We start from the raw sequence: 23,817 nt of genomic DNA, 5'->3' as shown, positions 1-23,817 counted from the left end.
CCCCACACTCACTCTTATTTATTCTCATTTGAAAATCTCCTAACTGGACCATCAAAATGGGCATCAAGTTACTGTTGCTCTGACAATCAAAGACCTAATTTCGCCTCAAGGTCTTTTCTACCTACTTGCAAAGTCTCAAGACAAAACTCACCAAGCCCACAGGGCCACTTACTTGCTTCTTAAGATTCACAGACAGAACTGCCCTGGTATACCTTTGTTTCAGTCATTTCTCATGAATCTTATTTCTTCCTACTTGGACAATGTTTTGTCCCCTTTCCCAGTGGCTTCTAGAATATTAAACTCTATGCTCTTCTGACACTCATTCTTACACTGAATAGCCTCTTCTTTAAATCCATTCAGTATCTCCAAATATAAGTTTTGACTACCAAAATCTAAGAGTTATGTCAGCCTTTTATGTTGGATATATAGAACATTCTTTATTTCAGTCCTAAACAGATCCTTTCCCTAAACTGTTTTTCCAGCGCATTGATGACTGGGTCAATGCATTTCTTGCCTTTGTCTGATACTAGAAAATTTAATTAACTTTGCTTTGAATTTTCATTCCTTCCTTCCCTTCAAATGCTCTCAATCTCAGACTCTTCCCTTTCACTGCCACTTATATTGCTGAGAATACGCAGCTCAACAAGCCTGATTCCAACTTTTACCTTGAAGCTACATAATCCTCCATTTCAGTCCAACCTCTTCTGACAACTTCATCTTTCACACATCTCTCTACTGTGTTGACTAGGACTTTATGCTTTTGTCTCCTTCCCAGGAACACAACAGGATCATCTTATCATCTTTTCACATTGTATCAGTCTCCATATTTAATAAATTATCCTCATCCATCCACAAGCACATTTTGACTTCCCCTTGGGCAAATTTGAAGTAATCATTTCCTCCACAAGATTTGGTCCAGTATTCCATCACAATCAACACCCCCTCCTCCCTCCCATGGCACCTTCCCATCCAAACACAGGAAGTAGAACACCTGCCATTTCACTCTTGCCCAAACTATATAGCGCCTCAGACTCAACAATGAAACGGCAATTTTGTGAACATCTTTCAATGTATTATCATATTCTTCAATCATCACATAGTCTCTTCTACACAGGAGAGAACAAACATAGATAGTTGAGTTATTTTACGGTGCCTCTTGAAGTAGTCTCCAAGTATGACTCTGCTCCACTTGCTTGTTACTTCAATTCTCCATCTAACTCTTATTTCTATTGAGAACATATATTCATATTTAAGGACTATGAGAATCAGGAATATGGAATTCTTCAGACATTCTGGAGATTTCCGAGAGTTGTATTTGACAGTAATTACTGAGGCCAAAGTTTTAAATGTTAGCCACTGGCTTTTTGGTTAGCAGTCAAATGACTCTAGAAAAGACAAACCAAAGCTATAAAGGAATAGGTTTCTTGGTTCATAACTTATGAACAGATGGATTTGGAAGATGTTGAAGGTTGCTTAGCAGCAGTTGCTGTGTTTTACTGTGAGCTATGTGAGGTCAGTTGAAAGGACAAACCAAGAAGCTGGCAGCAAAAAATCTCCCTCATCTTAAAAAAGGTTCGCAGCAGGAGAAGCTATGCAGTTGTTTTCTCAGTGAAGTATTTCTTGGGAACCTCAGGAAGATCTAGAAATCAGTGTCTTTAACTTCCAGTTGGTCACAACACTAAGTCATAATCCTCAGAAGGAAGTTAATTAATGTTTTGTGATAGGTATTTATCAAATCTGATAGCAAAATGCGCACCAGGATGAAGCATTAGAGAGAGAGATACAAATTGCAGAGATCTCTGCAATAGATAAAAAGTATATGAACCACTGGCTTTTTGGTTGGAAGTCAAATTTCTGTATTAGAATCAAGAGTAGTTCAGAAATAGGAGAGAACAGGCAATTTAAAAATACATGGCAGACCCAAATAGAGTTCAAGCACATATTCGTTAATGTCCTGCATGTGGCAAATAACATTGGTGGGATGCAGGAACAAGTAACCAGATGAAATTACAACATAGTGACAATAACAGACCTGGATAGAACACGGGGAGATTAGGAACTTCACATTCCTGGCTACAATATATTAAGGAAATGTAGGGAAGCAAGAATAAAAAATGGAAAGCAGCACATTTAATTCAAAATACTGGTCCAATACTAGAAAAATATGATGTGCTTGAGTTCAAATATGGATTTAACTTAGTTAGAATTACCAACAGAAGAACATTACATTGTTGAGCTTATAACATACACCATCAATTAGTGGGAAGGAGATAGAGGAGCAAATTTAGAGGCAACAGCAGAAAGGTGTAAGAATGACCGAGTGGGGACTGACAATGAAGAAATTCAACAATCATTTTGAAGACTTGGAAAATACCCATGTAAAAGGGTAATGGTAGGACAGGTATTTTTGAAATGCATTCCTTAATCAATATATTTCCACCTCAACAAGGAATTCCTGACAAGCAGAGAGCAGGAATGTGTCAGTGGGAGGTCATTTTGGGTTGCAGTAATTAGAATATTACATGTTGTGTAATTATGACTTAGAGGTGGAAAATAGAGTACGAGAGTAAACCTGCAAGGAACATAAAAGCATACTGTAAGAACTTCTATAAAACGTGTAAAAAGATCAAAGAAGACAAACGTAGGCCCCTTACAATATAAAACAGGAGATAATGAAGAAGAACACACAAAAACTTCCCAGAAATACTAGGAAAGTAATATTTTTTGGAAAGGTGAAATTGAAGGAAATTAGTGCTAGTTAAAAAGAAAAGTGCTGGAGAAATTAATAGGATTGAAACCTGATAACCTAAATCCCAGAGTACTCAAGGAAATAGTACGTTGGCCTTCATTGCGAGAGGGTTTGAGTACAGGAGCAAGGAAGTCTTATTCACCTGTACAAGTCCTTGCTGAGACCACATCTGGAGTACTGTGTTCAGTTTTTGGGTCTCCTTACGAAAGAAATAAAACACCTGGCATAGTGGAATGAAGGTTAACTAGACTGATTCCTGGTATGACAGCTGTGTCATAGGAAGAAATATTAGGTCAAGTGGGTCTGCATTCACTGTAGTTTAAAACAGAGATATAACTCGTTCTTGTTAATTGGCAGAACGTGCTCAATAGCAGGGAATGAACCACTTTATCTAAGGCCTATCTCTTGGATAAGCCTGTGATCTCCAACTGTGCTGTTGCCATTTCTGTTCTGACCATAGGTTTCAGTAACAGTTCTTCCCTTACCATATACATATTATCTAGTTTCCTTCTGTTTCTTTACTTCTGTCATTACAGTGATATTTGTGGGTGGAAGGATGCTGTTACCATTGTCAGTGTCTAATGACCTAATTGCTTCATAGTGGAAAGGTATTAACCAATATGAAATTAACAATAGTTGATGGAGTTTGATATAGGGCTAAAGGATTTAAACAATATTGAGCAAAAGCAGGAACAGGGCACTAAGTTGGATGATCAGCCATGATCACATTGAATGGCAGAGCAAGCTCAAAAGGTTGAAGGGCCTACTTTTGTTCCTATTTTCTACATTTCTGTGAAAGAGCATTGATCGGAATTGCTGACGCTATAAAATTCGTCTTCCATAGATGTCACCTGGTATGTTGAAATTTTTCACCATTTTGTGGTTTTTATTTCTGTGTCTAGATGTCAATGTTAACGACTAAATAGCCTTCTAGAATTGTGAAGAATCATAATGCAAGTGATCCCTCAGTGCCAGTCAATCTGAAAGATTTGGTAAAATGCAGCACATCCTAACTGACTCCTACAGTGGTATCATCTGGTGTATGGCTTCCAAACTGTGAAGTCAAAATCCATACAAATTTCAACGGTTTGGTCCTAAAGCACCGTGCATAAAATTATTCGCTGCTATTACTTGTAAAATCATAAAGGCTGAAAGTATCTGAGGTACTAGTAATTAACATCTGCTAAGTTTTATTCAGATACCTTCTTCGTTATTTAGTGCACATTGGAATTATATTAGATTCATGGATTAAAGGCCATTTGAACCAGAAAAGACATGACAGACTATGACATGACAAGACAAAAATTCAAAGAGGAGATAGCGAGCACCTGAGGGTGTAATTTATTACCTGATTTATTTCAGTCCTTGATTAGTGCTTCTACCATTCTGTTTCTAACTGCAACCTTCAGCTCCTTTCACTTAGTGTTTCAATCTATTCACACCTTAACCTATGTGCATTTGACTTATCCTCTCCTTTCAATAGAGATCAGAAACATTGCTTTACTTTTCCACAAGGCATTTTGCAGCCCTCACCTACAAACTGTCTCTATTAACTTCTCACCTTATCTTTGTTTCTGCTATTTCTTTGGCAGGAAGTACTGATGTAGGATGAGAGCTGACTTCTCTAGGAGTGCAAGGTGAGGATTTGTTGGGGGGTGGAGGTAAATGGCATTGCTGCTCAGGTGAACATGCTCATTTGGAATTACATGTTAGTAGGCCTCTGTAATAGGCAGTGTTGATCTGCTTTTTACTTCAAAGCTCTAGGCAAGATTCAGTCTATTCCATTTCGACACGGTGATCCTTCCATTCCAAACTCACTCACTCATCATCATCTTCAGCTATTTGCACGTTCATGGTCTCAAATTATTATGGTGCTAACAAACCACATGAATCCATTTTCTGTTTTCGCTTCAAACAAATTGAAATTCTCAAGTCTTCTCAAAATTATATTGTGTTTCACTTCACCTTAATCCTCTTTTAAAAGCAATATTATAACTTCCAATGTTGTCAAAGGCTCTGTACATAATTCTCCCTGTTTTGTCTACAGACCATGCCCAAGATACTAAAGCAGAATGTTGGTTTCAGAAAATACAACATTTCTGCAACAGATATGTAGGGACCAACATTTGAATAGTTAAAATTCCATAGCAGCATGGGAAATAAGTGCAGGAGTAGGTCATTCAACACGCAACATGTTCTGCTATTCAAACAGCTCATGGCTGACCATCTACCTCAACACCATTTTTCCTCACTCCTCCCAAATCCTTTGACGTTATTAACATCCAGAGTTATATCAATTTCTGTTTTGACCATGTTTAATGATTGAGCTTCTAAAACTCTCCGGATAGAGAATTCCAAGGATTCACCACTCTTTGATGGAAGAAATTCCTCATCTCAGTTGTAAATGGCTTGCCGTTTATTCCAAGGGTATATCTCCTGGTTGTAGACTCACCAGGTAGGGAAACATCTGATCATTATCTAACCTGTCATACCCAGCAAGAAATTTCAATTCAATCACATCTCAAATCTGAGAATCTCTAGAGATGCAAGCCCAGTTTCCTCAACCTCCCCTTATAGGCCATCCTGTCATCCCAGGGACAAGTCTAGTGAATCTCCACTGCACTTCTTCAAAGGCAAGTACATCACTCTTTAAACAGGAAACAGAGCACAATACACCAGCTGCAATCTCACCATACCTCAATACAATTGCTGCAAGACATCTTTACTCCTGTGCTCAAATCCCTTTTTGATCAAGGCCACTACAACACCATGATGTCTTCTTAATTGTTGTTGCACTCAACGCTAACTTTTACTTCTGCGTGAAGATCATAAGATCATTACATAAAGGAGCAGAATTAGGCCATTCAGCCTGTCAAGACTGTTCCACTAGTCATGAACAAGGACATCTTTATACTCCAAAAATAATGGATATATAAATATAAGTCAAGTTCACACTTTATGAGAGATGTTTACTTTAGTTAGCCACACTCCATAAAACTCATCCCCCACTGATTACTATTTCCCCATTTCTATACAACCAACTGAAACCCAATTAACTCTTAAATAATATGTCCATCACCTGTCCCCTTATTTCATTAGATCTCAGGCATTCCATCAGTCTACACAAATGATAACTGTACCCAGATCCCTTTGGACATCTATCCTTCCTAACCTCTCACCAATTAAGGAATGTTATGCCTTTCCTCTTTTCTACCAAAAGTAGATAACCTCATATTTATTCAAATGCCACCTTCCATGTTCTTGTCCTTGCTCACGATAATCAGAAACTACCAACTATATGGGCTTAAAGCTAACATGACTCATTTTTATCCCTTCTGACGTTTCTGTCTAATATGCTTCTTTCTTGCAAGTTTTTTTTAAACAATGAATTGATGTAAATATTTTACAGGCTTTGCGACAACAGATTTCTTTCTATCCCTCTGCTCTTAATATAAATTAACAGACAAAATTTGAGACCATCTTTCAACATGTTTGGAGTAGAAAAAAAGTTCCCATCCATCAGAATATTTACAATAAAATATAAGCAGTCAAAGGAAGAAACACACGCCTTAAATTGTAAGTATTTAAGACAGAATAATCATAGAGGATTTCAACTACCTTCAAAATCAAATAGCCAAAAAAGGTAGGTAAACAGGATAAGAGAATGGAGTTCCTATAATATTTGCAGGACTCTTCTTTAACCCAGTATGTAAGAAGACCAATAAGGAAGGATTTGCCACTGCATCTAGTAACTAGAAATGAATCAGAACAGATAAGTAAAAATAGAAGAAAAACTTAAGGGGCCATATCCGTAATAATGATCATAAATTTCTTTAAGACGTGATTTCTGAAAAAGGCATATGCATTTTACAAACTATTTTGAATATTCGACAAAAATCTCTACAAGTCAACAAAGCTTCCTAGTGTTCAGAGCCGTTCTTGTTACCATTTCCATGGACTACACTTGAAACCTGGGCTGTGCAACAGCAAAAAGTGCACCAGAGCAATTCATTTAACAATGCCTCCCTCACATTGTCTGGATTCAATGCTAGTGGTCTTCTTGAACGCAGGTCCACAGTATTTGGAAAAAGCTCCTATAAAATCAACTTTGGTCGACTGGACAGTGTGTATGAATGCTTAAAAACTGTCTCCTCATCAGCTCCTGTTCTCTATTCTCAAATAGCCAACCTACTGGGGAAAATAAAGAGACTTTTCAAATACACGCTGAAGCTCCTTGAAGAGTGGTCGCATTGACATCACGTCTGTCAGCAAAGGGAAGAAAATCCTGCACTTCAGATTCTATTATCTCATGATAGATCCTTCCTAGTGCCCAATGATACACGTCAATAATCAGCTTGTTCATATGAAAACTGTTATGACCAGGTGAGGAGAGATCACATGGATTCCCTTTTTTAAACCCATTTTCAGTCAATTGCAACAAATACCATTTTGTTCCTTTTTTTAAACCACTTGGCCATCACACTTCGATTAAACTCAGTTCATCAGAATAAAAGGAAGGAAAGTCAATTCCAGGGTTTTCAAATGAAACAGAATAGAGTTGTCATCCAAAAAGACAACAAACACACACAAAAGCATAGTGGATGAACTTTCATAGGGCGGACAGAGAGGGGGGGGGGGGGAAGAGGGGGGAGGGGGGGGTGGGTGTGGGGGTGGGTGTGGGGGAGTGGTGGACAGAAAAAAAAAAGTGAGACAATATCGAGGGAGAGCAGATGACAATGATGCCTGACAAAGACTAAAATAACAGAATGGAAAAAAGGTGAATTTGATGGGTTGAGAACAGAACTTAGGAAAGCAAAATAGGGCAACAGTACTGGCAAACAATGAGATAGAACAGCAGCAGGAAATTTAATATGCAACAGAATTCAGGAAGAAAAAATATTCTGCTAATAAACAAGAACAAAGTAAACAATAATGAGAGTTGATAGTGTGGAGCTGGAGGAACACAGCAGTCAGGCAGCATCAGAGGAGTAGGAGAATCAACGTTTCAGGCCCAAAATGTTGAAACTACTCCTCTGATGCTGCCTGACCTGTTGTGCTCCTCCAGCTCCACCCTGTATCAACTTGGACTCCAGCATCTGCAGTTCTTGCTATCTCCAAACAATAATGAGATACTGTTATAATCCTGGGTGAGACCACCAAATTATGAACCAGTTAAGAACCTGCATCCATTTTGCTAAAAATAAAAGTAGAAAGAAGGTGAGATCCAAGGATCCTACTAGAAGAATAAAGCTTTACAGTTCAACTATTTGAACAAACAACAATACTTTAATATAGGAGTTTGAATTACTATTCTATCTTCCACAGAGTAAAAATTATTTTTTAAACACACAGAACAAAAATCATAAACATAGGTAATATTATGACGAAATGCCCTACAGGACATACAAATATAGCTAAAACAAGAAAGACAGATCTCAGAAACTCCTCCCAAACATTAATGCATAGTGGGTTATCAAATCTCATTAAATTTCACAAGGGATTGCAACCCTTCACTTTTGCAGATCTGACCTTGAAACTCCCTCTAAGAACAAAAGATGTGTATGGAGCTAGAGTTTAACAGTTCAACCCCGAGTTCTGAGGAAGGGTCACCGGACCCGAAACATTAACTCTGTTTTCTCCTTCACAGATGCTGCCAGACCTGCTGAGCTTTTCCAGCATCTTTGTTTTTGTTCCATTTTTCTTACATCCCCATCTTACCTCAGGCATGAGATAGCAAGAACAGCAGATGCTGGAGTCAGAGACAACACAGTGTGGAGCTGGAGGAACACAGCAGGTCAGGCAGCATCAGAGGAGCGGCAAAGTTGACGTTGTGGGTTAGGACCCTTCTTCAGAAATGGGAAGGAGGAAGGGAGCTGGGAAATAAATAGAGTGAGGAAGGTGGGTGGGATGGTGATAAGTGAGTGCAGGTAGGGAGTGGTGGGGATCGGTCAGTGTGGGGCAGATAGGTGAGAGAGAAGATGGACAGGTTGTGTCAGGTCAAGGAGGTGGAGATGAGAGGGAGGGTTGGACATGGGATGAGGCCAGGGATGGGGAGATTTTAAGGTGTTGCTGTTTGTCGTATAGAGTGCAGATTCTCTAAGAAACGGTCTCCGAGTTTACGCCTGGTCTCACTGATGTAGGAGGCGGCAAAATCAGCAGTGGATACTGTAGACCAAGTTGGCGGATGTACAGTTGAACCCCTGTTTGATATGAAAGGTTTGCTGTGGGCCTTGAATGGAGGTGAGGGAGAAGGTGTAGGGGCAGGTGTAGCACTTCCTGCGGTTGCAGCTTGTTTGCTTTGCTCTCAGCAAAGCAGACCCATATTCTCCTTTTAGCTAACATTTACACTTTCTTTACATATCTATGTCTCCTTTACCACCATTATCATCTGCCTTTGGCTTTTGTTCTGAGCACGCACACAATCTGTTCCACTCGCCCCTTCTCCTGCTTTGGCTACTGCATAAAAAACACCATTTTTCTGTTCCAAAGTAGAAGCTGGACTCAGAAATGTTAACTTAGAAACATTTCTCTGTCTACAAATACTGCTAGACCTGCTGAAATTCCAGCACGTGGTTTTCAAATCATAATATTCTCCTGTTTTAATGAAGAATTCACATAATGCTTAATTTTGCTACACTCTTTATAGTTTTTGTCTGAGATAATAGAGCAGATTGCTTATATTTTTGAAAACACATTACTACAAAAGATGCGTATGGAGCGGGAGTTCAAATTTCAGGAGAATCAAAAGCTATCAGCTCAATGTGCTTAAAGCTAACCTGGCTCTCCTTTGTCCCTTTCGATGTCTCTGTCCAATCTGTTACCTTCTCGCAAGTGTTTCAGCATTTCTGGTCGCAAAGGTTTCTCAGGATGTTGTGCCTCATCAGATTTCTTTCTATCTCCTTCTGCTAATATAAATTAACAAAGGAAAGTGAATACTTGACAGTGTCTTCCACAAGATTGTTTTCCTTATGTTTCATTAGTTTAGGTCAGACATATCAAAATCAGGTGGAAAAATGTTTCCACACCTATGGATAATTTTCTCAGCTTCCTGTATGTAATTGCATCATAAATGAACTTCAGAAAATTTATTCTGTATACTATTTCTTGTAAAATTATAAATGTTGCTAAGTTTTATTGGCTAGCTTCTGCATCAAGACACATACACACTGAAGTTAGCTGCCACATCAGCCACTGTGCATATTGCTTCAACAAGTGCCAAACCGATCTAAAAATCCTCAAACAACAAACTAAAAATTAGACATGAACCCAGATGTGAGAGAACCTTCGAGGAATTATGAGAGGACCTCTATCTGCAGCATTCTCCCCTATATCCTTTGGGCTCAGGCTTTCCTTGGGCCCAGTTTGAGATACACCAGATATATGGTATGGCAGAAGTAGACTCAATCCAGGGAGTAAGACTGGGATTTGGGAGGAATTTTGGCAACATACTATGCACTTAAGTGATTTCATGTTAGGACTTTGCAGTGATTTTGAGTGAGAAAGTGCATTAGAGACAATAAGGACTGCAGATGCTGGAAGCCAGAGTCTATAGGTGGGAGATTGGAAAAGCACAACAGGTCAGACAGCATCAGAGGAGCAGGAAAGTAAACGTTTTAGGCTGAAACCCTTCATCAGGACTCGGGAGGGGGAACAGGAATCCAGAAATAAATAGAGGGAGGGGAGTGGGGCTGGGGCAAGGGTAGGGAGAGATGCTGTTAGATGAATGCAGGTAAGGGGTTATTGTGATTGGTCAATGGGAAGGGTGGAGTGGATAGGCGAGTAAAAGATGGACAGATTAAGTCTGGTCAAGGAGGTGAGGAGGGGGGAAAAAGCTGGACATGGGATGAGGCTGGGGTTGGAGGGATTTTGAAGCTGCTGAAGTCAATGTTGAGACTATCGGGCTATAAGCTCTAAGGTAAAGTATCAGATGTTGTTCCTCCAATTTATGTTTGGCGTCAGTCTGACAGTGGAGGAGGCCAAGGATGGATACGTTCCCAGGGGAGTGGAAATTAAAGTGAATGGCAACCGGAAGGTCAGGTTGCTCTGTCAACCAGTCCCCGAGTCTGTGTTTGATCTCCCCAATATACAGGAGACCACATTGTGTTCAAAGGTTGCAATAGATCAGGTTGGACGAAGTGCAGGTAAATCTCTGCCGGATCTGGAAGGATTGCTTGGAGCCTTAGACAGGGGTGAGAAGGGAGATGTAGGGGCAGGTGTTGCACCTCTTGCGGTTGCAGGGAAAGGTACTGGGTGTGGTGGAGAACTTGGTGGTGAGTGTAAAGCTGACCAGGGAGTCGTGAAATGAATAGTCCCTGCGGAAAGCAGACAGGGGTGGGGAGGGAAATATATTTTTGGTGGTGGGTTCTGATTGTAGTTGGCAGAAATGTCAGAGGATGATGTAGTGGATTCAGAGGTTGGTAGTGTGCTACATGAGAACTAAGGGGACTGTATCCTTATTGTTGTTGGGGGGAGGGGGTTTGAGGGTAGAAGTGCAAGAAATGAAGGAGATGCGGTTAAGGGTGTCCTTAATTATAGAGGAGGAGAAATGACGGTCCCTAAAGTAGGAGGATAACTGGGATGTCCTGGAGTAGAGCGCCTATCCTGGGAGCGGACGTGGCGGAGGCAGAGAAATTAGGACTATGGGATAGCATTTTTGCAGGAGGGTGGGTGAGAGGAGGTGCGGTTGAGGAAGTTCTGGGAGTCAGTGGGTTTGAAATGAAAGTCGGTGGTGAGTCGGTTTCTGGAGATGCAGACGGAGAGGTCCAGGAAGGGGAGGAACGTGTCCGAAATAGTCCAGGTGAATTTGAAGGTGGGGTGGAAGGTGTTGGCGAAGTTGATGAACTGCTCGAGCTCCTTGCAGTCACCAACATAGTGGAGAAAGATGAAGAATGGTGCCGGTGTAGTTGTTGAACAGGGACTGTTCCACAAATCTTACAATGAGGCAGTTATAGTTTGGGCCCATGGCAACCCCTTTGGTTTGAAGTAAGTGGGAAGAATCGAAGGAAAAATTGTTGAGAGTGAGGACCAGTTCAGCCAAGCAAATGACAGTGTCAGTGGAGGGGGACCGGTTGGGCCTACAGGAGAGGAAGAAGGGAGGGCTTTTAAGTCCTCTATGTGGGGGATATGGGTGTACAGGGACTATACATCCATGGTGAAGATAAGGTGTTGCGGGAAAAAGGAATTGAAAGTTTTGGAAAAGGTGGAGGGAATGGGTTGTGTCACGAACGTAGGTAGGGAGTTCCTGGACCAAAGGGGAAAGAATGGAGTCGAGGTAGGAGGAAATGAGCTCGGTGGGGCAAGAGCAGACAGAGACAAAGGGTCGACCCGGGCAGTCGGGTTTATGGATTTTGGGTAGGACATAGAAACAGGTGGTGCGGTGTTGGGGAACTCAGGTTGGAGGCTGTGAACAGGAGATCTCCCAAAGTGATGAGGTTGTTGATGGCCTGCAAGATAATGGCTTTATGATCAGAGGTGGGGTCATGATCAAGGGGATGATAGGAGGTGGTGTCAGAGAGATGGTGTCTGGCCTCAGCAATGTACAGGTCAGAACGCCACTACCACTGCGCATGTTAGTGTTTATTCTTCACGCAAGCCAATATCCTAATTCCATATCCATGATTTTATGATGTGGAGGTGTCGGTGTTGGACTGGGGCAGACAAAGTCAGAAGTCACATGACACCAGGTATTAATCCAACAAGTTTATCTGAAATCACAAGCTTTCAGACGCTGCTCCTTCGTCAGGCGGCCTATAAATTCTGTGCCTATGCACTTCCCTCCACTTTACTTGACAAAGAAGCAGCGCTCCAAAAGCTTATGATTTCAAATAAACCTGTGGGACTATAACGTGGTGTCATGTGACTTCTGAGTGGATTTTACAGTCAGCACCAAAGTGATGGCACTCACAACTGACCTCCACAAAGTTTGGTCAAGCTCTTCAGAATGGATCTAACTTTTTTGTTATGAAGTTGTATTAGATTATACTTTAAAATATCCATTTAATTTAAATTGAAATAAAATACGAAGATGAGCCTGTTATTTCACGAAATGCTGCCCAACAAACAGGCCTGTGGGATTTGATTTCCATGGAGACTAAGGACAGAGATCAGTCAGCTGGATGGCTGGTCTGCAATGCAGCATGATGACAACAGCACAGGTTCAGTTCCCACACCAGATGAGGTTACCATGATAAACTCTCCTTTTCAAACTCTCCACTTGTCTAAAGCAAGGTGACCCTCAACAGTCATCTCTCTCTGATGAGAGAGCAGCCCTGTGGTCCTTTGGGACTATGATGACTTTACCTTTACTTTTATTGAGAGCAAGGTGCAAAGTGTTGATGTTTGTAAACAAAGACAAGAATAGTTATGGGAGGACAGACAGAAATAGCTATGGGAGGACAGACAGCAAAGGACTCGAGAGAAACAGCACGTGAGAAAAAGGTCTCACAGAGACAAAGGCTGCAGTTGGTGCAGTCAGCAGAGAAGGCTACAGGTCTGCTGCAAGCTACTAAGTAGAATGCAGGAGAGAAGACAGTGTCTGATCAAGCAATACATCTAGACACTGGAAGATTTGCACTGGTGAGACTCTGAGGAAAAAGAAAAGAATGGGCTTTACTTCTGGCAATTATAGAGTCAAAGGTTATACAGCACAGAAACAGACCCTTCAGTCCAAGCTGATCATAATCCCAAACTAAGCTAGTCACACATAGCTGTGCTTGGCCCAAATCCCTCTAAACATTTCTTATTCATAATTTTATCCAAATGTCTTTTAAATGTTGTAAAGACACCCTGCATCCACCTGGAAGTTCATTCCTCACACGAAATACTGTGTAAAAAAAAAAAAAAAACCCTCATGTCTTTTTAAAAATCTTTCTCCTCTCATCTTAAAAACATGCCCCCAGTCTTGAAATCTCCCACTCTAGGGAAAAGACACTTGCCAATTCACCTTATCTATACCTCTCATTATTTTATAAACTCTGTTCTACAACATTATCCAAGGCTCTATTTTGTATAAGTCTTGCCTTTGTTTGTTTTACCAAAATGCAATACCTCGAATTTATCCAAAATAAATTCAGTCTGCTAGCCTTCAGCCCATTGACCTAACTGATCAAGATCTCTTTGTAACCTCACATAGCCTTCTTCACTGTCGACTGTACCACTAATCTTGGTGTCATCTGCAAACCTACTAACCATGCTTTCTATATTCTCATCTAGATCATTTATTTAAATGACAAAAGTGGACTCAGTAGAGATCCCTGTGTAGTAGGTTTGGAAATTCTGAGCAGATCGAGAAAGAGCACCTTGGACGGTCGCAGGATGTCACAACTCTGCAAAACAGGAACAGATGGAACCATTGGAAACTCGGAATGACTCTGGACTATTTCCAATAAGGACTAATACAGTAGAGAACATGCTGTTAAGTGTAAATGTGGCATGGCATTATTAGTTGCATTTAGCCATTCATAAAGGCTATTTTTTCTGTAGTTTAGTACCTATTTGACCACTAGGTAACATTTAATCGATGTTCTTTAATTTATCGTGGAATGGAGAAATTCAACATTCCACAAATATAAAAGTTACTTAACCAGTACTAAGACAGGTTGTTCAAAAAAAAGAGTTTAATGATCAATTTGGTGTTGAAGGTCCAGTCACCACTCATCCAGCATAGTGCAAATTTAAGGGTTTTTACAGTGAGGTCAGCATTAAAAGTGGAGGTTCACTTCAATTCGGTCATATATGGTTATCTTGCAACGAACACACACATACAATTAAGGAGCAAGGGAATCACCACGGGCAGCTTTTTGTGATTTTGTAATCAACCTGTTCAGAGTTGTTATTACACACCTCTGGAGCAGGTGGGACTTTGAGCCTGGGCCTCCTGGTTCAGAGGTAGGGATGCTACCACTATGCCTCAAGGGCCCTCCATTAGAATCCTTTAGATTTCTATGTCTAACTAACTGCACTGCTGGAGTTGTCAGGGGTTGTCACCAGCTTCACAGACCAATGAAACATTAGAACAGCAAAATTCAGGTCATTGTGCTCACCTAGTTGTCAATCCGTTTCCTCCTTTCAACTATCTCGGCAACCTTTATTAGATGGCATTATGAACTGTGGGATTGTGTTTCAATAATGATCGAGATTGGGGAGTGGTGAAAATAGCCTCTTTATTGAGCACCTGCAGTAGCACAGTTTGAGATGGTGATGGAATCCGAAGTACAGTTTTACAGTAGCCTCTTTATACACTGTTCTTACGTATATTAAAATTTTAGCACTATAGTGTTACCTAGTTGTATCTATTGTACACAAAAGCTTGTGTGGCATCTGTCCTGGGGAAGCAGGAGATGGTTTAAGCAGTTGCTAAATGCTGACTGTCACGCCTGATGGGATCTGAGCTTGCTGTCTGTCCGGTCTGAGCTTGCATAATTAAGAGGTGTTAGTCCTTTTATCTTTAAAGTTAATAATGTTAGCAACAATACTTGACCTATATGATCTAAATAAGTGAGAAATTATACATGCACTAAATAGAGGATACTTAACTGATCTCCCAAAACGGAGTCATGAAATTTTATTTACCGTTGCCAGTTTTGATTGTTCTTACATATTCTTTCATGCAATTTCACAGAAGCGCTGTTTTGATAGTAAGTTTCTTAAAGGGGATAGCAGCCCTATTTAATATGTATTTAAAAAGTACATACTAGTGGAGGATGTTCTGCAACATATTCAGGTCCCGAGAGACAGTTGCTAAGGGCTAATTAATATTATAATCTTTCCATAATTTTGAGTGAGTTATGGACACACCATGGTGGGGATGTCTGAGTAGGTTACGGTATTAACACTTACTCAGGGGTAGCCTTTGATACAGGAACAGATCTAAACACTGCTTGCAGCATGGGGCTGATAAGAATTGAAAGGTGTGAAGAAACAGTATTGGGTTAAAAGGGATGTTTAATTAGTTTATCTTGTAAGTGTAAAGCGTACAACAAAAATGTGGTTTTATGAATGAGTGAATGGAAACGTGATATAGTAAACATAGTGCACTTGTGAGCGAGTTAGTAAAGAGAATTATAATACAATATCTCACAGAACTCAGCTTTAATCATTAACCTCAGAACGTTGTTTACAACTCATTAGCTTGCCACAACACTTCATAGAGCATTGAGAACTAAAAACAGATAATACACTAAAGGCAAAAGCAAGATTTTCCCTTAACAATAATAGCATGCCAGTTACATTTTCAAGTCAGCTCAGAAGTTTGAATATGTTTGGGAACACAGGAATAGAAAAATAATCTTTCCATGCTGTTCTGCAGGGATTTCTGCAGAAATTGGTAAAGCATCTACATGACTTTATCGACATGTATGCCTACATAACATGCAATTGCCCAGAATTGTTTGTAGGAACAATTAATCCTGCTTGTTAAGTCAGTGGTTTCAAAATAGGGATTCTGTAGTGAAGGAGGTAGGTACCACTGCTATATCAAACGGTGGCTTCAATTATACTTTCTTCAATGCAGCTACTGACCATATTATTTGTGAAAGGGGATTCAAAAGGGGTTAAACACGCATAATTCACCTGCAAAAGCGCAGCACTTTTAGATCTCCCCAGACCCATGCGCTTGCACAATGAAACGTTACTACCTAATTTACACCATCTCAAGCAGGCCAAAATAATGTAGGATATCCTAGGACATCTACAGACCATCTATCTGAACTAAACCAAGGAAAGTACATACCAATAAGCTGGAATTAACTTGTGAAGTTTAACATATGCGAAAGCCATGCAGTTTAATTTGAGAGATAATGAGTAGGCAACACCACTTTGGAGAGATGAACAATTATTGAATATTAACATGAACATAAAAATGGGGAATTGGTTGATGGGCAATATTCCTGTCAAAGCCTTTTTCACATTTTGGCTATTCAGCCAGACACAAACTGGCACAAAAAGTAATCAGAACTCAATGCAGATTTGACACACTCTCACCCATATTTGACAATAGAATCATGCCAACAGAATCATGCCAACAGATCAGAAATTCAGCGGCAAGTGGAAATGAAATAGAGAAGCAAAATTTAAACATGTTGGAAAGAAAATAGTCTAAATAATGCTGCATAGACACAAGCCAACCATCAAGTCTCAGGAAATCAATTCCAAAGGAAGTGGTACAGTGCAAGCTAATCAACACACTTAAGGACCGAGTTTAAGATAAACTTAAATAGCTAAAAGCCAGCAGGAACCATGAGGCATGGTTTGCGAACAGCCCTTGTCATCAAGTATGAGTATGCTATAACATAGTGGATACAGGAGTTTATACTTCTTCAGAAGAAGGGTCTAGGCCCGAAACGTCAGCCTTCCTGCTCCTCTGATGCTGCTTGGCCTGCTGTGTTCATCCAGCTCTACACACCTTGTTATCTCAGATTCTCCAGCATCTGCAGTTCCTACTATCTCTCACCAACAGATGTGACCTTCAAAAACCATTCTGAACATGTTACATAAAAGTCAAGAGTTAGGCTGAAATTACTGCAGAAAATTAGCCTGTCAAAGCTTAAGCTGCAGGTAAACCCAACAAAAGAATAATTCTTTCTTAGATTTCTCTCTGATAAGATATTGTCACATGGGAATCTCACTCTCATGAACATTTCCTAAAACTGTAATTACTCTCATACAGATTTTAAGCAACTATTGTCCTGTGTGGGACCACGCTTCTCAATAGTAAGCGGCAATATACAATGTTTAACCTAATTTATGTCTCTACAGAAAATCCACTATGTACAAGATAGGAAAGACAATTTTAGGTAGAAGTTACTTTCTATTTTTCTCAATATCATATCACCAAACAAAGCACTTCTTTATTTGGCATAATACTAGCTAAAAGCATCATAATGTGATTATATTCTTGAAATCATCTCGTGAAATTCATCTTCAGAAACATTATTCTTTACAGCATCAGACCTTGGTTTGAAACGCCAAAGTATCAGGAAAGCTAAAATTAGAGTCATAGAGTCTTACAGCTTGGAACAGGCCTTCAGCCTAACTCATCCATGCCGACCAAGTTTCCTAAACTGAACTAATCCCATTTGCCTGTTTGGCCCATATCCCTCTAAACCTTTCCAATCCATGTGTCTATCCAAATGGCTTTAAATATTGTAATTGTACCAGCCTCTACCAGCTCATTCTGTATGCATACCAACCTCTATGTGAAAACGTTCCCCCTCAAGTCAGTTTTAAATCTCTCCCCCTCACCTTAAACCTATGCCCTCTAGTTTTGCGCTCCCCTATCCTGCGGAAAAGACCTTGGCTATTACCTTAGCTATGCCCCTCATGACTTTATAAACCTCTAATAAGGTCATTCCTCAGCTAGGAAAAGAAGTCACAGCCTATTGTTATAACTAAAACCTTCTAGTCTTGGTAACATTCTTGTAAATCTTTTTGCACCCATTCCGGTTTAATAACATCCTTCCTATAGCAGGGCAACCAGAATTGTACACAGTACTCCAAATATGGCATTACCGACGTCTTGTACAGCTGTAACATGATGTCCCAACTCCTGTCCTCAATGCTGTAACCAATGAAGTGCCAAATGTCTTCTTCACCACCCTATCTACCTGTGATGCCACTTTTAAGGAACTATGAACTGGCACCCTTAGGTCTCCCTGTTTGATAATACTCTCCAGAGGCCTACCATTGACTATCTAAGTGCTACCCTTGTTCATCTTACCAAAATGTAACATCTTGCATTTATCTGCATTAAACTCCATCTGCCACTCCTCAGCCCACTTGATCAAGATCCTGTTGTACTCTTAGATAACCTTCTTCACTGACCATTATACCACCGATTTTGGTGTCATCTACAAACTTACTAACCACGTCTCCTATATTCTCATCTAAATCGTTTATATAAATGTCAAACAATAGCGGACCCAGTATTGATCCTTGCAGCACACCGCTGGTCACAGGCCTCCAGTCTGAACAACCATCCCCTACCACCACCCTGTCTCCAAAGCTATCTCATGTCCACTTTCTGCCCTCCTGACTTCCCTCTTAAGGGTACTTTTATACCCTCTATACTCAAGGAATTCACTTGATCTCAGCTACTTACACCTGACATATGCTTTATTCATTTTCTTGACCAGAGGGACCATTGTCAGAAACATCATGATCTATAGATCCCATATTGCCTCTTATCTTACAGCGCAAGTTGAGAAACAGCACATGATGTTAAGCAAAGCAGGATCTGTACATTCTACACAAATGCTTATTAACTATTGCCCATGTATGTTATATAGTTCAACAGTGGAATGGTTACAGAGGTATCTGCAGGCAGTTCACATCAGCACTCTTCATAATTGTATAAACATTTCATCATGTTTATCAAAAAGTAGAAATTATTTGAGTTCTGAAGGGCAGTAACAGAGAGTTACTGTTATTGACATTGTGATTTCTACCATCCAATTACATCTCTCTGCATCTACACTGAAATCTAAAACAGGCAGTTCTATACATACACGGGAACTTCGGAAGGACTTAAGGTACAGACCACAAACACATCGAGTTCCCATTTAAGTCTCATCTTCAATACTATTGACTAAATGTGTTTGTGCATTTGATACTGCAACAACTGCTAAAGTAAAAAATGAACTGTAAATTATCCTAAATACATATTACTCAGACAGAAAAAATACAATTCCATCACATTGCATTTTAATTCATCAATATCCTCCCACCTTAGTCTCAAAATGCCCACTCCAGTGTTGACCATAATACAGCTCATAATGCTCATCTATTCAACCTGTGATGCAGCTAGCAAGGTCTTGTTCCAGCAAAGACACTCATGTTTCATTCTATTTGCACATCTCAACTGTGTCTCAGTTTGTAGTAATCTTGACTTTGAGTCATAAGCTTGTGAACACATTACCAGATATGAACAAAAATCACAGGTGACAGTCTAGGAAGTATTGTGGGAATATTACAGTGTAGGAAGTGCCATCGTTTGGCTGAGATGTCAAACTTTGTCTGCTCTTTCAGATGGATGTAAGAAGATCCTACAGCAATATTTCAAAGAATAACAAGGGAATTCTCCATGGTGCCCTGGCTGATATTTGTCAGTATTTGATTTAATAGAAAAATAAACAGATTGTCTGGTCATTATTACAATGGTGTCTGTGGGAGGATCTTTTATGGATATTGGCTGTTGCCTTCCCTACAATACAACAATGACTGCAATTCAAAAATACTTAATTGGTTACACAGTGCTTTGCGACATTCCAGAGCTGTAAAAATGGTGACATAAATACATGTCATTCTTCATCACAAAGAGGTAAACAAGTGATCGGTAATTTATATAAAACTACACAACCAGCTTGCTAAACCTAGTACTGAATCAATCTACAGAATTGAATAGGAGGTTACATTTTTGTCAAACTAGATATTGCATTACAACCAGAATTATTATACTAATAATCTTTCACGTAATACATTATGACTCTTACTCCACTGCCACTGTATTAACAAACCATTCGTCTTTTCCTGAAGAAAAATTCAAATTTACAGACTATTCCCAGACAAAGTCAGTGACAATAAAATGACCAACAATCCAAAAAAAAGAACAAGAGTTTAACAACCTCAAATAACTTGTCAACTTTGCAAAAATTGGCAGTAGTCAAGATGTATCCTAGAAACAGCTATCAAGTGAGACATAGAACACAATTGTATAGCACAGGCACAGGCCCTTCAACCCACTATGTTGTGCTAAACATGCCAAACTTAACTAATCCCTTCTGCCTGCCCTTTTGTCCATATTGCTCCATTCCTTGCATATTCATGTGCTTATCTAAAAGTCCCTTGAATGTCCCGATCGTATCTGCCCCCACCACCACTTCTAGCAGCATGTTCCAGACTCCTATCACTCTGTGTAAAAAAAAAAAACTTGCCCCTCACATCTCCCTTGAACTTTCCCCCTCTCACCTTAAATGCATGCATCCTGGTATTAGACAGTTCAACTCTCGGAAAAAGATTTTGACTGTCAATCCTATCAATGCATCTCATAATTTTATAGACTTCTATCAAGACTCCACTCAGCATCTTGTAGATAGCACACGCTGTTGCTACGGAGCATCAGTGGTGGATGGAGTAGATGCTTGTGGAAGTAGTGCCAATCAAGTGGGCTACTTTGTCTGGGATGGTGTCAAGCTTCTTGAGTGTTGTTGGGGCTGCACTCATCCAGGCAAGTGGGGAGTATTCCAGCACAATCCTGACTTATGCCTTATATATGGTGTCAGGAGGTGTGTTACTTGCCACAGTATTCCTAGCTTCTGATCTGCTCTTGTAGCCTCTGCATTTATGTGATGAGTCCGATTGAGTTTCTGGTCAATGATAACCCCCAGGATGTTGATAGTGGGGGATTCAGTGGTGGTAACACTATTGAATGTCAAGGGGGCGGTGGTTAAATTATCTCTTATCAGAGATGGTCACAGCCTGGCATTTGTTGGTGCAAATGTTACTTGCCACTTGCCATCCCACACCTGGACATTGTCCAGATCTTGTTGCATTTGAACATGGCCTGCTTCAGCATCTGAGGAGTTGTGAATGGTGCTGAATATTGCGCAATCATCAGCGAACATCCCCACTTCTGACCTTACGATGGAGGGAAGATCATTGATGAAGCAGCTGAAGATGGTTGGGCCTAGGATACTACCTTGAAGAAGTCCTGCAGAGATGTCTTGGAGCTGAGATGACTGACCTCCAACCACCATGACGATCCTCCTATGTGTTAGGTATGACTCCAACTATCACCCAATCCCACAACTGATCTATATCCCACTGTATCCTTTGACAACTTTCTATAGTATCCACAACTCCACAACGCTTTGTATTATCTGCAAATTTACTAACCCAATTATCTACATTTTTATCCAAGTCATTTATACATATTACAAACAGCAGAGGTCCCAGTACTGTTCCCTGCAGAACACCACTAGGCACAGAACTCCAGCCAGTAAAATATCCTTCCACCATTATCCTTTGCCTCCTATAGGGCAAGCCAGTTCTGAATCCACATGGCCAAGTCACCATGGATCCCATGCATCACATGCATCTTAATCTTCTGGATGAGTCTACCTTGTCGATAGCCTTACTAAAATCCATATAGACAACATCTACTGCTCTACCCTCATCGATCACCTTTGTCACCTTGGGAATTTTTTCAAATAGATACAGTGATTATCAGTAATCTCCAATCAAATCTCAGATTCTGATAAAAATTAAATCAGATAATGTTAGTTTTTTTAGCAAATCAAAACATTTAACAATAGTTCAACTTTCACTTTTTAGTTATGACTTTGCTACTTGCCAAAAATCACGGAGGTTGTTGAAAAACATCAATTTCCAACCAACACACCAAATCAATTTCTGTCCTGCAAACTTTAAGGTGGACACACATACTCGTGTGCAAATAACATCTTTCCAGTTGGTCAGCTTGTAAATTGTGTGATTGTGCTACTCCACGCGTTAAATTGTATAACGCACCTATTTCCTGCACTTCACAGAACAGGAAATACAACCTGAATGGACACATGTTAGCCAGTGAACAAGTAGCTTCTTCATCTCTGAAGCAGTAGTTACATAAAACACATTTTACATACCATCTAGTATTCTGTTGCTGGTTATATTGTTGCGGGATTCCACTAATGGCGATTGTTCCTCGCATCTTTTTGGCTTCAACCTTCGTGGCTTGGCCTCAAGGTTAGGTTGGACCATGAGAAGCTCCTGTCGTTTCTTCCTCTGCTTCTGTTCTAGTAGTGCACGCTAGAGAAAAAAGTTAAAGCATTTGTTATGAAACAACACTTCAACTATCAAGAGGGAAATGTTACTAAATAAAATCAACATATTTTAAGAGAACAGAAAAAGTATCTTGATTAATATCCCAGTAGTCAGCTTTGGAGATTTTCAATTATAGAACTCTGGAATGATTACAGCACAGAAGATGGTCCTTCAGCCTGGCTTCTCTGTGCCAGTTCTCTGAAAGTGCCACACAGTAAATTCTGCTTAACTGCCATTTCCCTGTAGCCCTGCAAATGTTCTCTCTTCACTTTTGAGAGGCACGGTTGATTTTGTCTCCATCACATTGTTTGGTAGTATATTCCATCCTAGCCACTTGATCTAAAAGTAGTTTTGGTCACCTTGCCAGTGGTTATTTTGCTTTTTACCTTAAATCAGTGTCCTTTTTCCTCAACAAAGGATTCCCAGCAAACTTGACTGACAGAGCCCTCAGCCATGTCCAACCTATTTCCCACACTTCTGCCCTCACCGTTTCTCTCCTGTCCCACAACAACGATAAGGTATCCCTGGTCCTCACTGTTCACCCCTCCAGCCTCTGCATCCAAAGGATCGTAAGCCACCATTTCTACCACCTCCAACGGGTGATAACCACCAGAAATATATTCCCCTTGCCTCCCGTGTCAGCACTTCACAGGTAGCACTCCCTCTGGGATACCCTGATCTACTCGTCCCACACTCAACACTTCTCCACACCCCCACAGCACCTTCCCATGCAATCACAGAAGGCACATCACTGGTTCAATTTCCCCCTCCTTCCTTGTTATCCAAGGCCCAGACACACCTTTCTAGTGAAGCAGCAATTTATCTACACTTCATTCAATCCTATCCATGTATTCGCTGTACACTAGGGAGACTAAGCCATAGCCCTAACATACCATACAGGTGCTCTCTTATTGGAGAGAGATGACTGGTGGTGGTTTAACCAGAGCATCACCACACCCGAGGTGAACATAACATAACATAAGAACATAAGAACTAGGAGCAGGAATAGGCCATCTGGCCTCTCGAGCCTGCCCCGCCATTTAATAAGATCATGGCTGATCTTTGAGACTCAGCTCCACTTACCTGCCCACTCACCATAACCATTAATTCCTTTACTATTCAAAAATTTAATCTAGCCTTGCCTTAAAAACATTCAGCGAGGTAGCTTCAACCACTTCACTGGGCAGGGAATTCCACAGATTCACAACCCTTTGGGTGAAGAAGTTCCTCCTGACCTCAGTCCTACATCTGAC

General features: G+C 40.4%; 1 protein-coding gene across 1 annotated transcript in view; it reads right to left on the bottom strand.

Moving 5' to 3' along the window:
• LOC109925093 (TUB like protein 3) overlaps positions 1-23,145 on the bottom strand; it is a 49,600-nt gene extending 26,455 nt beyond the window's left edge. Inside the window, exons 1-3 of the mRNA XM_048607869.1 lie at positions 23,005-23,145; positions 22,387-22,549; positions 9,526-9,654 (exon numbers count right to left, since the gene is read on the bottom strand). Of these exons, the coding sequence (XP_048463826.1) occupies positions 9,526-9,654; positions 22,387-22,549; positions 23,005-23,145 (433 nt within the window). The remainder of the gene's footprint in view (positions 1-9,525; positions 9,655-22,386; positions 22,550-23,004) is intronic.
• Positions 23,146-23,817: the final 672 nt, after the last annotated feature.

The sequence above is a fragment of the Rhincodon typus genome, chromosome 18 (assembly GCF_021869965.1).
Source record: "Rhincodon typus isolate 14 chromosome 18, sRhiTyp1.1, whole genome shotgun sequence".
Classification (NCBI taxonomy): domain Eukaryota; kingdom Metazoa; phylum Chordata; class Chondrichthyes; order Orectolobiformes; family Rhincodontidae; genus Rhincodon; species Rhincodon typus.
Note: the sequence above shows the minus strand (reverse complement) of the source record. Positions and strands in the feature narration are given on the sequence as shown.